The 14451-nt window shown below is 41.2% G+C and overlaps 1 protein-coding gene across 1 annotated transcript in view; it reads right to left on the bottom strand.

Annotated features, from left to right (window-relative positions):
• LOC120059369 (NACHT, LRR and PYD domains-containing protein 12-like) overlaps window positions 1–14451 on the bottom strand; it is a 32626-nt gene that overhangs the window by 5971 nt on the left and 12204 nt on the right. The window contains exons 10-14 of the mRNA XM_039008372.1: window positions 12714–12887; window positions 12339–12512; window positions 11839–12012; window positions 5831–6004; window positions 5232–5405 (exon numbers count right to left, since the gene is read on the bottom strand). Coding sequence (XP_038864300.1) covers window positions 5232–5405; window positions 5831–6004; window positions 11839–12012; window positions 12339–12512; window positions 12714–12887 — 870 coding nt within the window. The remainder of the gene's footprint in view (window positions 1–5231; window positions 5406–5830; window positions 6005–11838; window positions 12013–12338; window positions 12513–12713; window positions 12888–14451) is intronic.

Raw genomic sequence — 14451 nt, 5'->3', positions numbered from 1 at the left:
TGACAACACGATTGAACAGTAGTCCAGGTGCGACAAAACTAGAGCCTGTAGGACCTGCCTTGTTGATAGTGTTGTTAAAAAGTCAGAGCAACGTTATATTATGGACAGACATCTCCCCATCTTAGCTACTGTGGTATCAACATGTTTTGACATTGACAGTTTACAATCCAGGGTTACTCCAAGCAGTTTAGTCACCTCAATTTGCTCAATTTCCACATTACTTATTACAATATTTAGTTTAAGTTTATGGTTTCGTGAATAATTTGTCCCAAATTCAATGCTTTTAGTTTTTGAAATATTTAGGACTAACTTATTCCTTGCCACCCATTCTGAAACTAACTGCAGCTCTTTGTGAAGTGTTGCAGTGATTTCACTCGCTGTAGTAGCTGGCGTGTATAGTGTTGTGTCATCCGTATACATAGACACACTGGCTTTACTCAATACCAGTGGCATATCATTAGTAAAAAATATAATGAATAAATAAATAAGGGGCCTAGACAGCTGCCCTGGGGAATTCCTGATTCTACCTGGATTATGTTGGAGAGGCTTCCATTAAAGAACACCCTCTGTGTTTTGTTAGACAGGTAACTCTTTATCCACAATATAGCAGGGGGTGTAATGCAATAACACATGTTTTGTTCCATCAGCAGACTATGATCGATAATGTCAAAAGTCACACTGAAGTCTAACAAAACAGTTCCCACAATCTTATCATCAATTTCTCTCAGCCAATCATCAGTCATTTGTGTAAGTGCCGTGCTTGTTGAATATCCTTCCCTATAAGCGTGATGAAAGTCTGTTGTCAATTTGTTTACAGTAAAATAGCATTGTATCTGGTCAAACACCATTTTTCCCCAAAAGTTTACTAAAGGCTGGTAACAGGCTGATTGTTTACCGGATATTTGAGCCAGTAAAAGGGGGCTTTATTATTCTTGGGTAGCAGAATTACTTTTGCTTCCCTCCAGGCCTGAGGGCACACCCTTTCTAGTAGGCTTAGATTGAAGATATGGCAAATCGGAGTAGCAATATCGTCCGCTTATTATCCTCAGTCATTTTCCATCCAAGTTGTCAGACCCCGGTGGCTTGTCATTGTTGATAGACAACAACAAAAAATTCACTTCTTCCACACTCACTTTACAGAATTCAAAATGACAATGCTTGTCTTTCATAATTTGATCAGTTATACTTGGATGTGTAGTGTCAACGTTTGTTGCTGGCATGTCATGCCTAAGTTTGCTAATCTTGCCAATAAAAAAAAATATTAAAGAAATTGGCAAAATCTGTGGGTTGTGTGATGAGTGAGCAATCTGATTCAATGAATGATGGAGCTCAGTTTGCCTTGCCCAAAATTTCATTTAAGGTGCTCCAAAGCTTTTTACTATCATTCTTTATCTAATTTATCTATGTTTCATAGTATAGTTTCTTATTCTTTTTATTCAGTTCAGTCATATGACTTCTCAATTTGTGGTACATTTGCCAATCGGTTGTGCAGCCAGACTTTTGTCTCATCCCTGTCAACCATATAATTGTTCAATTCCTCATCAATCCACAGGGATTTAACTGTTTTTAGAGTCATTTTCTTAATGGGTGCATGCTTATTAGTAACTGGAATAAGTGTCTGGTTACTCCTCATTACATACCACAGACCAACAAATATTATTTACATCAACAACATAGGAATCACTACACTACTTCTTGTATGACCTCTTACACACTACATTAGGCCCAGCCTTTGGAACTTTGGTTTTCCTAGTTATGGCTACTATATTGTGATCACTACATCCGATGGATTTTGATACTGCTCTAAAGCAAATTTCTGCAGCATTAGTAAATATGTGATCAATACATGTTGATGATTTAATTCCTGTGCTGTTTGTAACTACTCTGGTAGATTAACTGATGGTAGGCAATGGTTATAGTTTGAAGCTTTTTTTTTTCTTGAGTGGGCAGCTTGATGAAAGCCAGTCAATATTTAAATCATCCAGAAAATATACCTCTGTTGAGATCACATACAGTATCAGTCAAAGGTTTGGACACGCCTACTCATTCAAGGGTTTTTCTTTAGTTTTACTATTTTCTACATTGTAGAAAATAGTAAAAACATCAAAACTATGAAATAACACATGGAATCATGTAGCAACTAAAAAAGTGTTAAACAAATCAAAATATATTTTCGATTTGAGATTCTTCAAAGTAGCCAGCCTTTTCCTTGATGACAGCTTTGCACACCTCTTGGCATTCTCTCAACCAGCTTCACAAGGAATGCTTGTCCAACAGTCTTGAATGACTTCCCACATATGGTGAGCACTTGTTGGCTGCTTTTCCTTCACGCTGAGGTCCAAATCATCCCAAACAATCTCAATTGGGTTGAGGTCGGGCGATTGTGGAGGCCAGGTCATCTGATGTAGCACTCCATCACTCTCCTTTATCAAATAGCCCTTACAAAGCCTGGAGGTGTGTTTTGGGTCATTGTCTTGTTGAAAAACAAATGATAGTCCCACTAAGCGCAAACCAGATGGGATGGCGTATCGCTGCAGAATGCTGTGGTAGCCATGCTGGTTAAGTGTGCATTGAATTCTAAATAAGCACCCCCACACCATCACACCTCCTCTTCCATGCTTTACGGTTGGAACCACACATGCGGAGATCATCCGTTCACATACTGTGCATCTCACAAAGACACTGCGGTTGGAACCAAAAATCTAACATTTTGACAAATCAGACAAAAGGACAGATTTCCACCAGTCTAATGCCCACTGCTCATGTTTCTCGGCCCAAGCAAGTATCTTCTTCTTATTGGTGTCCTTTAGTAGTGGTTGCTTTGCAGCAATTCGACCATGAAGGCTTGATTCACGCAGTCTCCTCTGAACAATTGATGTTGAGATGCGTCAGTTACTTCAACTCTGTGAAGCATTTATTTGGGCTGCAATTTCTGAGGCTGGTAACTCTAATGAACGTATCCTCTGCGGTAGAGGTAACTCTGGGTCTTCCGTTCCTGTGGCGGTCCTCATGAGAGCCAGTTTCATCAAAGCACTTGATGGTTTTTGCGACTGCACTTGAAGAAACTTTCAAAGTTCTTGAAATGTTCTGGATTGAGAGACCTTAATGTCTTAAAGTAATGATGGACTGTCATTTCTCTTTGCTTATTTGAGCTGTTCTTGCCATAATATGGACTTGGTCTTTTACCAAATAGGGCTATCTTCTGTGTACCACCCCTACCTTGTCACAACACAACTTATTGGCTCAAACGCATTAAGAAGGAAATAAATTCCACAAATTAACAAGGCACTCCTGGTAATTGAAATACATTCTAGGTGACTACCTCATGAATCTGGTTGAGAGAATGCCAAAAGTGTGCAAAGCTGTCATCATGGCAAAGGGTGGCTACTTTGAAGAATCTCAAATATAAAATAGATTTTGATTTGTTTAACACTTTTTGAGTTACTACAAGATTCCATATGTGTTATTTCATAGTTGTGATGTCTTCACTATTATTCTACAATGTAGAAAATAGTAAAAAATTAAGAAAAACCCTTGAATGAGTAGGTGAGTCCAAACTTTGACTGGTACTGTACATTATAACGCATTTCACAAGTTATCCAGATACTGACTGTTAGCACTTGGTCGTCTATAGCAGCTTCCCACCAGAAAGGGCTTTAGGTGAGGCAGATGAACCTGTAGCCATATTACTACAACAGTATTTAACATTAGATTCTCTCTAAGCTTTACAGGAATGTGGTTCTGAATATAAACGGCAACACCTACACCTTTGTCATTTCTGTAGATGTTATAACCGTGGATTGCTACTGTATCAAGAAAAAGGTATTATCAAAGTGAGTTTCAGAGATTGTCAGAATATGAATGTCATCTGTTACTAGCAAATTATTGATTTCATTAACCTTGTTTCTTAAGCTACATACAGTGCATTCGGAAAGTATTCAGATCCCTTGACTTGTTCCACATTGTAAGTAACCTAATGAATGTCCCTCTAACTGCCATGAATGCCTCTGCTGATCCTATAGCGATTGTATGCAGTAATCAAAATGCATACATAGTCCCGTGAAAAAATGTGCCAGCCTATGGAAATCAAATGCCCGTTCAACTGATTCGTTCTGCCTCCAGAGATGTGACTATATGGACTACAGATAACATAGGCCTGTATGATTTGAGGTTCAAAAATGTCTAAAAACCTGTTTTTGCTTTGTCATTATGGGGCATTTTGTGTACAGTGATGAGGAACATGTTTTATTTAATCAATTTTAGAATAATGCTGTAATGTAACAAAATTTGGAAAAGGTCAAGGGGTCTGGATACTTCCCGAATGCACTGTACGTTATCGTGGACTATTTTGAAACACTTTTCTGGGATGTTTGATTGTTTTCATTGCTTTACTGGGAAGCTTAGCAGAAGTAGACATGCTCATGTTATTTATGTTAGTGCAGGGTGAGCTTCACACAGTGGACTTCCTACTAGGGCACACCGCCTCAGTGCTAACAGTATCACTTTGGTTCATAGGCAAATGATTACTGCATACAACAGCTATAGGATCAGCAGAGGCATTCAGGGCAGTTTGAGGGACTTACATTAAGTTACTTACATTGTGTCTTCCAACGCCCCTGGGATAATGTACATTTGCTGAAGCATTATGGAAACTCAGTGACACAATGGTAGGGATTAACTGAGCTGGGTTTGGGTCAATGATAAGTCATTGTCTCAACACAGCCTTATAATGCTGTGAAAGGATCCAGGAACCCAAATGATTTGGGTGGATCCCATCCACCTTATAAATCGAGGTTTGTTTCCAGAAGTTATCAAACATTTATACTGACAGAGCTACAATAGTCTCGTAGCCAGTTATGGAGGGCTAAAAGTCAGCTGAAACGTTCAATGCCACGATTTAGGAAGGGTATAGGGCCAGATATTTATTATGGGGCGTTTGTTGGTGTCAAGCAGAGACCCAATCAGTTCTTTAAAATCCATCTTCAGCTGTTCTGAGCTGCCGTTCATAATGTCATTGAATCCCACATGAACTATGATGGACAACATTTCCTGATGCAGGTTTTTGCTCCTGGGACTGAGACTTTCTCACCATTGAACTGCCCAATACAATGGCCGGAGAAAGGGATGGAGAAATCCGCCCATCCCTACCCTTCACACAATTTGTTGAACCTTTCATGGGCCCACGAGAACATGACATTTTCATTATATGGATAGTGTTTATTAATACTGACCTCAGTGTCTGCAGTTTACAGTGTGGACTCCCCAGTGCATCAGAGAGCAGCTTCACTCCTGAGCCTTGTAGGTGATTGCCACTCAGGTCCAGCTGTCTCAGATGTGAGGGGTGTAACATCAGAGCAGAGACCAGAGAAGAACAGCCTTCCTCTCTGACCTTACAGTGTGACAGCCTGCAGAGTTGATCATCATTTTAGTCAACACACTACTACCCTCTGGTGCTGTAAGGGATAAATGCTAGCTATGTTCTCCCCATCATTATGAGCTCATACCAGTACCATATGCAGTTCACCTCTGTGATCTTACCTGTTCAACTGATATTAATGTCATCACATTTACAAAATGTTCATGTCATAAATTATTTTGTATTATATGGAAAATTAACAAACATCCCAGATTTTGGGTGATAATTGTCCCTGTTTATACTTTTTCCCCAGTAAAAGGCCATGTTACACAGCCCTAGTTACAGTAAATATTTTTGCTCTACAATATGCAGACAACTGACACACAACTGTTACACAATGCATCAAATACTTATATTGGCCTCTATAAACACAGGGACAATTATTACTTGTTGAACAATTACAGGAATACTGACCTCAGTGTCTCCAGTTTACAGTGTGGACTCCCCAGTCCATCAGAGAGCAGCTTCAGTCCTGAGTCTTCTATGTCATTGTGGCTCAGATCCAGCTCTCTCAGGTGTGAGTGGTTTAACATCAGAGCAGAGGCCAGAGAAGCACAGCCTTCCCTTCGGACTCCACAGCATGACAGCCTGAAGAGTTCATTGTGATTTTAGTTAACACACTGCTACTCTCTGGTGGTGAAAACAGAGAATGCCAGCTGTATAATTCTACCTTTCACTGACATGATGGGGTGTACTGTATGTGCATTCACATCACCCCAATGTTTTTGGGTGATAGTCCCTAATGTTTAGCTTTTTAGTCAGAACCTCAAATCATACAGGCATATGTTATATGTAATCCATATAGTCACATATCTGGCTCTATATGCAGCAGGGCTGGAGGCAGAAGGAATCAGTTGGACCGGCATTTGATTTCCATAGGCGGGCACGTTTTTTCACGGGACTATGTGTGCATTTTTTTATAGGTGTTACAGTAAAGACCATAGGCATGATTTTCAAGTTTTAGGAAGCTTACAATTTATCCTACCAATCTGCGTGCCATTTATGATTTTCATATGCGCATTTTCGTGAACAGTTTAATTTCAATAATAACATTTTTGTTTCTCACAATAATTGCCACGTGGTTAATCATAAAAAATCTGAATTGGCATGATAAAAATATAAAAGTATAAATTCAACTAATGCCAGTGCACCAGCCTCTGCCATATTGATACACCGGGATCCATTGGCAGCTAAATAAATGAGCGCATGGAACTCAGAGAATGCAGCAGAAGGCTTATAATTTCCATTGTCAACTAAGTAAAATATATAAACCTAAGCCAAAAGCCAACAAATAAAAACAGTAGAAAATATCCTGATGAAAATTCAGGTTCTTTCAATCACATTCATCTCTCTACTCTGCCTCACTTTCTATATGTCTTAACTTGAGCTACCGCTAGTGAAGTGCAACAATGTATCAAATCAGTCAACTGGATCTGGCCAGAAGCTGTTGCTAGCAAACTTGCAACATTGTATCAACAAGCCTATTACGGGCTCTCAGAGTTTCATGCGTACAGACAGCTGTTTTTGGGTAAGGGAACAGTTATTTTATGAGGTTTCCTGTGGATATAAGGGATCATCATGAAATGTTGCTCTTTCACACCAAGGCCTGGTGATTATCGAGGGGGAGAGTATTGGAAACATTTTCAAATAGCCTACTGTGAGGCTAATAATTCGCAATGGACGTTAAAAACTATACTTCGTTGACTTAGGATACTGTGTGAGGTGAAGAAAAAAATGACTGAGAAACTCATCTTATTAGTGGTGAGTTAATAAGACAATCAAATCAGACATCCCCAAATGGACATGTTCCTACATTTGCATGCAGCATACTTTTTAAATGTCTTTAAAAAAAAATGTAACCTTTATTTAACTTCTATGTGAGCATGCATACTTCTGTGCGTGCTCTCAGCAGCCTGGTCTGATAGACGAGACATAACATAGTAAATGTAAATCCGGGAAGCTCAAATAAGTATATGTTATGTTTGGTATGGTTACATTAGACAGAAGGTTACTGAAGGCAAAAACGAAAGGAGGGTGGTTGGTCGGGGTGAATAGGTGGGCTTATAACACGAAGGTGCTCAAATCTCATCACGGACAACTTTAGCATTTTAGCTAATTAGTAACTTTTAAACTACTTACTACTTTTGAGCTACTTTGCAACTACTTAGCATGTTAGCTAACTCTTCCCCTAACCTATCTCCTAACCCCTAGTCTAGATAACTTTAGCCAGCTAGCTAACGTTAACACATCATATGAAATGGATGATGTAAATTCACAAATTAAATAGATACCATACGAAATGTAACATATCATAATAAATAGAGTGTCTTTGGATTTATGTACAGAATAATACAAAATGCCCTGAGACCAGGTTGTGCCCAGGCATGCACACTCCCCCAACATTATCAGGACAGAGAAACCAGACATTCTCATTGCTCACATAGAGCCCTCCAAACAAAAGACAATGACAACATTTAGAAAACTCGAAATTATGGTTAGGAAATAAATCAAAACTTGTGTGGCAGGTTGTGAACTCTGCAAAAAATGTTACCACTCTGAGAATGAGAACAGTAAACGACTGTAATAAAAACATGTATTAACAGAAATTAATGTAACCAACTGATGGGGATTAACGGTACATTTACTAGGCCTACTGCTGACATCCAGGACATCCGGAAAGTATTGGGAAATTTGACTTGGACTTTTTTCACATTTTGATATGTTACAGCCTAATTCTAAAATGGATTGAACTGTTTGTTTTTCTAATCAATCTACACACAATACCCCATAATAACAAAGCAAAAACAGGTTTTAGACTTTTTTGCAAATTTATAAAAAAAAAAAAAAAAAAACTGAAATATCACATTGAAATAAGTATTCAGACCCTTTATTCAGTACTTTGTTGAAGCACCTTTGGCAGCGATTACAGCCTCAAGTCTTCTTTGGGTATGACGCTACAAGGTTGGCACACCTGTATTTGGGGAGTTTCTGATATTCTTCTCTGCCGATCCTCTCAAGCTCTGTCAGGTACGATGGGGAGCGTCGCTGCACAGCTATTTTCATGTCTCTCAAGAGATGTTCGATCGGGTTCAAGTCCGGGCTCTGGCTAGGCCACTCAAGGACATTGAGAGACTTGTCCCAAAGCCACTCCTGCGTTGTCTTGGCTGTGTGCTTAGGGTCATTGTCCTGTTGGAAGGCGAACCTTCGTCCCAGTCTGAGGTCCTGAGCAGGTTTTCATCAAGGATCTCTCTGTACTTTTCTCTGTTCATCTTTTCCTCGATCCTGACTAGTCTCCCAGTCCATGCCGCTGAAAACATTGCCACGGCATGATTCTGCCACCACCATGCTTCACCGTAGGGGTGGTGCCAGGTTTCCTCCAAACATGACGCTTGCCATTCAGGCCAAAGAGTTTCATTTTGTTTTCATCAGACCAGAGAATCTTATTTCTCATGGTCTGAGAGTCCTTTAGGTGCCTTTTGGCAAACTCCAAGTGGGCTGCAATGTGCCTTTTACTGAGGAGTGGCTTCCGTCTGGCCACTCTACCATAAAGACCTGATTGGTGGAGTGCTGCAGAGATGGTTGTCCTTCTGGAAGGTTCTCCCATCTCCACAGAGGAACTCCAGAGCTCTGTCAGAGTGACCATTGGGTTCTTGGTCAGCTCCATGACCAAGGCCCTTCTCCCCTGATTGCTCAGTTTGGCCGGGTGGCCAGCTCTAGGAAGAGTCTTGGTGGTTCCAAATTTCTTCCATTTAAGAATGATGGAGCCCACTGTGTTCTTGGGGACCTTCAATGCTGGAGAAATGTTTTAGTACCCTTCCCCAGATCTGTGCCTCGACACTATCCTGTCTCGGAGCTCTAAGTACAATTCCTTCAACCTCATGGCTTGGTTTTTGCTCTGACATGCACTGTCAACTGTGTGCCTTCCCAAATCATTTCCAATCAATTGAATGTACCACAGGTTTATCTCCAATCAAGTTGTAGAAACATCTCAAGGATGATCAATGGAAACAGGATGCACCTGAGCTCAATTTCAAGTCTCAATGAAAGGGTCTGAATACTTATGTAAATAAGGTATTTCTGTTTTTTTATTTTCCATACATTTTAATAATAAAAGGAAAACAATGTATTTAATCCATTTTAGAATAAGGCTGTAACGTAACATAATGTGGAAAAAGTCAAAGGGTCTGAAAACTTTCCGAATGCACTGTATCCGATGGGGAATTGATAAAAAAAGAAAGGCGGGCCTCCCGGGTGGCGCAGTGGTCGCAGTACTAGCACTGCATCGTAGTGCTAGCTGTGCCACCAGAGACTCTGGGTTCGAGCCCAGGCTCTGTCGCAGCCGGCCGCGACCGGGAGGACCATGGGGCGGCGCACAATTGGCCCAGCGTCGTCCGGGTTAGGGAAGGTTTAGTCGGCAGGGATATCCTTGTCTCATCGCGCACTAGCGACTCCTGTGGTGGACCGGGCGCTAACCAGGTCGCCAGGTGCACGGTGTTTCCTCCGACACATTGCTGCGGCTGGCTTCCGGGTTGGATGCGCGCTGTGTTAAGAAGCAGTGCGGCTTGGTTGGATTGTGTTTCGGAGGACACATGGCTCTCGACCTTCGCCTCTCCCGAATCCGTACGGGAGTTGCAGCAATGAGACAAGACAGTAACTACTAACAATTGGATACCACGAAATTGGGGAGAAAAAGGGGGTAAAAAAAAGAAAAAAGAAAGTCAAAGGCCAAACAATTCCTAGAATTAAATAATGAGACCGCATTCTGGAGAGAGACCCGCCATACCCCACATCCCTCCCCTTTTTCTTGTCTCAACATTTAAAATGATTCTCAAGACACGTTGTCTTCACACATACTTTAGATGCTTTTCACTGACAGCCGCAACTCAATAATCAGCTAGGCATATTTCCACACACGCTGCCCAAATTGCTGGCTTCCTAAATAGTCCTATGCCAGAGGTTCCCAAACTTTTTGTCCCGCGACCCCATTTTGATATCAAAAAACGTTTGTGACTCCACCGTGTGAAGAAAGGCCAATATTGAGTTTTTTTTATTTGGGCTGTGACGGTCTATTACAAAACTGTCTGACAGTACTTTTGACAGTTTTTAAATCTGAAGGAAGTCTGGTTTGAAGTGACTGAAATGCATCAGAAAGGTATTGGAAAGTTCAGAAGATGATCAGGCAATAATTTTGAATAATCTTCTGTGTAGAAAAGAACATCATCATTGATGATGTCCTTTTCCCCCAGTATGATTTAATGCCTGCTGTTGTCCACTCTGTTCTAGTAAGTCCTGCGCGGCCTGTGGGCATTGTAGAGGGAAACAGAAAATACGTTCCGGAAACTCTTCTCTTTCAGTGATGGGGTCATATAATAATTTCTAACTTAAACGGTTCAAAAGATAGAGCCACATTTGTAGGAAGAAAACAGAAACCACTCTGTATATTACAACCACATCTAACGGCTACCACCAAGCACGATTTAATTTATTTTATTTCAGTTTCTCTCGCAACCCCATTTTCAAATCACCACATGGGGTCATGACCCCTAGTTTGGGAACCGCTGGCCTACGCGCTTGGGATTTGAAACAATTCAGTTATTTTTTTAAAGAAGCTAATGATCCTCTGCTGCTAAGTCATGCTCTCTGGTGAAGTATTTTGAATTATTTTATTTAGACAGCATTAATTATATAATTTTGGCAAAACGTCAATTTACTTTAGGGGACGCCAGCATCCGAACAGTGCACTGTGCACCCGCCAACTGTCCTTTCCAAATCGCAAGTGGCTACCTGAAACCAGAGATCTGTATATAATGACGAGATGCTCATGTTTCACCCTAACAATGGGAGTCATTGTCCCATAGGTGGGAATCCAGGCAACAAGCTTAGGTCTGCATATTAAGCCCATAGAAATGTATTGGGCTCATTCCGGACAGACTTTGGCGAGAATGAGCCCTCTCGCTTAGCCTCTTCCTCTCTGCTGAAACTATCTCACCGGAGAAAGCATCCGAGTGAGCGAAAGAGTGCCCATCTGTCTTACTATATGTAGCTCATGTATCTGATGCTGTCTGGTCCAGACAACATCAGATACATGGTGTACACATACTGAGACAGAGTGGCGCTGTTTTGCTCGCAGGGATGCTTCATCTGAGATTGATGCGTCTTTCTGTCGGCGCGCGTCTCGGTCAAATAAATTATCTATATTTTATTTGGACGGGCAAGGAGGTATGGTAGGGCGGGCCATAACGCTGGCCCTGATATGCAGTCAGTCTAAATGACAGGGGTGAGTGTTAATTCCCAATCAGGACTTTTCTTTCAAAATATTTTTGTTGCTGTTTTCAAATGAACAAAGGACTGATATAACCTTCTATAAACACATTGGATCTGTAGAAAAGTATCACCTGTTGAACAATTACAGGAATACTGACCTCAGTGTCTCCAGTTTACAGTGTGGACTCCCCAGTGCATCAGAGAGCAGCTTCACTCCTGAGTCTTCTAGGTGATTGAAGTTCAGCTCCAGCTCTCTCAGGGCTGAGGGGTTTAACATCAGAGCAGAGGCCAGAGCAGCACAGCCTTTCTCTCTGACTTTACAGCCTGACAGCCTGCAGAGTTGATCATGATTTTAGTGAACACACTACTACCCTCTGGTGCTGTAAGGGATAAATGCTAGCTATGTTCTCCCCATCATTATGAGCTCATACCAGTACCATATGCAGTTCACCTCTGTGATCTTACCTGTTCAACTGATATTCATTTCATCACATTTACAAAATGTTCAAGTCATAAATTATGTTTATTCAAATTAGAAGTTTATTATCCATTTGTTTAGGGTGGTTGAACAGATATCACAGGCTTTTGGGTGATGTTTACTATATACTCAGTTACTATAAGTTCAACTGTACATTGCAGGAACATTTAGCTTACTGACCTCAGTGTCTCCAGTTTACAGTGTGAACTCCCCAATCCATCAGAGAGCAGCTTCACTCCTGAGTCTTCTAGGTCATTGCCATGCAGGTCCAGCTCTCTCAGGTGTGACGGGTTTAACCTCAGAGCAGAGGCCAGAGCAGCACAGCCTTCCTCTCTGACTTCACAGCCTGACAGCCTGCAGAGAGTTGATCATAATTTTACTGAACACACTATTATCCTCTGTTGTATGTTAGCCGGCCCTGGTTATTAAAGTACATGTTTTTGCTCTTCAATATGCAGATAACTGATACTCAATTGTTACACAATGCATCAAATACTGATATCGGCACTTTATAAACACAGTTATACATTTTTTGACAATTACAGTAATACTGACCTAAGTGTCTCCAGTTTACAGTGTGGACTCCCCAGTGCATCAGAGAGCAGCTTAACTCCTGAGTCTTCTAGGGGGTTGTTACTCAGGTCCAGCTCTCTCAGATGTGAGGGCTTTAACATCAGAGCAGAGACCAGAGAAGCACAGCCTTCCTTTCTGACTTGACAGTCTGACAGCCTGCAGAGTTTATCATAATTTCATTAAACACACTATTACCCTTTGGTGGGAGAATGTTAGTTGTATAGTTCTCCCTCTTACCAACATGATGGACTGCATATGCAGTTGTATCACCCCTGTTACGTGTATGATATTAAGACATGTAACCATTTGTAGTGCATCTCTGTGAGATAGACTGTCAATTACACTTTTAACCTCACTGAGTATCCTCACATTGTATTCACATGAATGATGTTCTGTCTATAGAAAACAAAATATCTGCCTGGAACGTTAGAACAATGATAGACAAAGATTTTGTTACACATCCTGAAAGGCTAATGAAAATCAGGATTCCTCTCAACAAGACTAGGCATGCCACAATAATCAGGGCCTACGCAGCTACATTACCAAGCCCTGACAAAGTGAAAGAGCAGTTCTACTCAGAGCTAGACAACATAACCCAATCAACTCCCCAGAATGACAAACTAATCATTGCTGGAGACTTCAATGCTGGGGTGGGCAAAGACATCGCCAACACCAACTGGCAAGGAGTCATTGCCAAAAATGTGGGGAGTGGGGAACATGAATGGAAATTAGATCCTACTCCTGAGTAAATTATCAGATAATAGCCTCGTCATCACGAACACCATTTCAGGCAAGCAGACTACAAAAGTAGTACAAAACTACATGGATGCACCCAAGATCCAAGCACCGGCACCTGATGGATAATATCATTGTGTGTCAACGAGACAATAAGGACGTCAAAATTACAAGAGCCAGCTCCGATCGATGCAAGATCAATGGTGGGAGGGACTAACAGAGCTCACACAAATGTATGCAGACACACTACACCAAACAGTTATTTGAATGCCTCAAAATCATACACCGACCAGTGAAGTCTGGCACGTCACCTCTGAGATCAGCAAATGAGAAAACCTTCCTCAGAGATAAGTATTGCAGAGAGGTGGGTGGAACACTTCAGTAAACTCCAGAACAGACCATCCATTGCCGACTACTTAGCCATAAACCTGATGCCCCAAAAGGCCATCCAACATCACCTGGATGAACCACCTACACTCGAGAAAACTGAAAAAGATATCAGCATGATGAACTTGGGGAAAGCACAAGGAAAGCACAACGTTATCCCTACCGAACTCTATAAAACAGCTGTGCCAATTTTTATTTTTCATTTGACCTTTATTTAACTAGGCAAGTCAGTTAAGAACAAATTCTTATTTTCAATGACAGCCTAGGAACAGTGGGTTAACTGCCTTGTTCAGGGGCAGAACAACAGATTTTTACCTTGTCAGCTCTGGGATTCGATCTTGCAACCTTTTGGTTACAAGTCCAATGCTCTAACCACTAGGCTACCTACTCCATGACATCTTTACCAGCATCTGGGAAACAGAGGAAATTACCCAGGGGTACAAGGATGCTACCATTGTTGCGCTGTATAAAAACAAAGGCTGCAAAGCAGACAGCAACAACTATAGAGCAAATACAAGAAAAAATACAAGAAAAAATGTATTGAGCAAAACATGGACCTCTACTGCATGTTTATAGACCTCACCAAGGCTTTCGACAC

This window comes from Salvelinus namaycush, chromosome 14 (assembly GCF_016432855.1).
Source record: "Salvelinus namaycush isolate Seneca chromosome 14, SaNama_1.0, whole genome shotgun sequence".
Taxonomy (NCBI): domain Eukaryota; kingdom Metazoa; phylum Chordata; class Actinopteri; order Salmoniformes; family Salmonidae; genus Salvelinus; species Salvelinus namaycush.
Note: the sequence above shows the minus strand (reverse complement) of the source record. Positions and strands in the feature narration are given on the sequence as shown.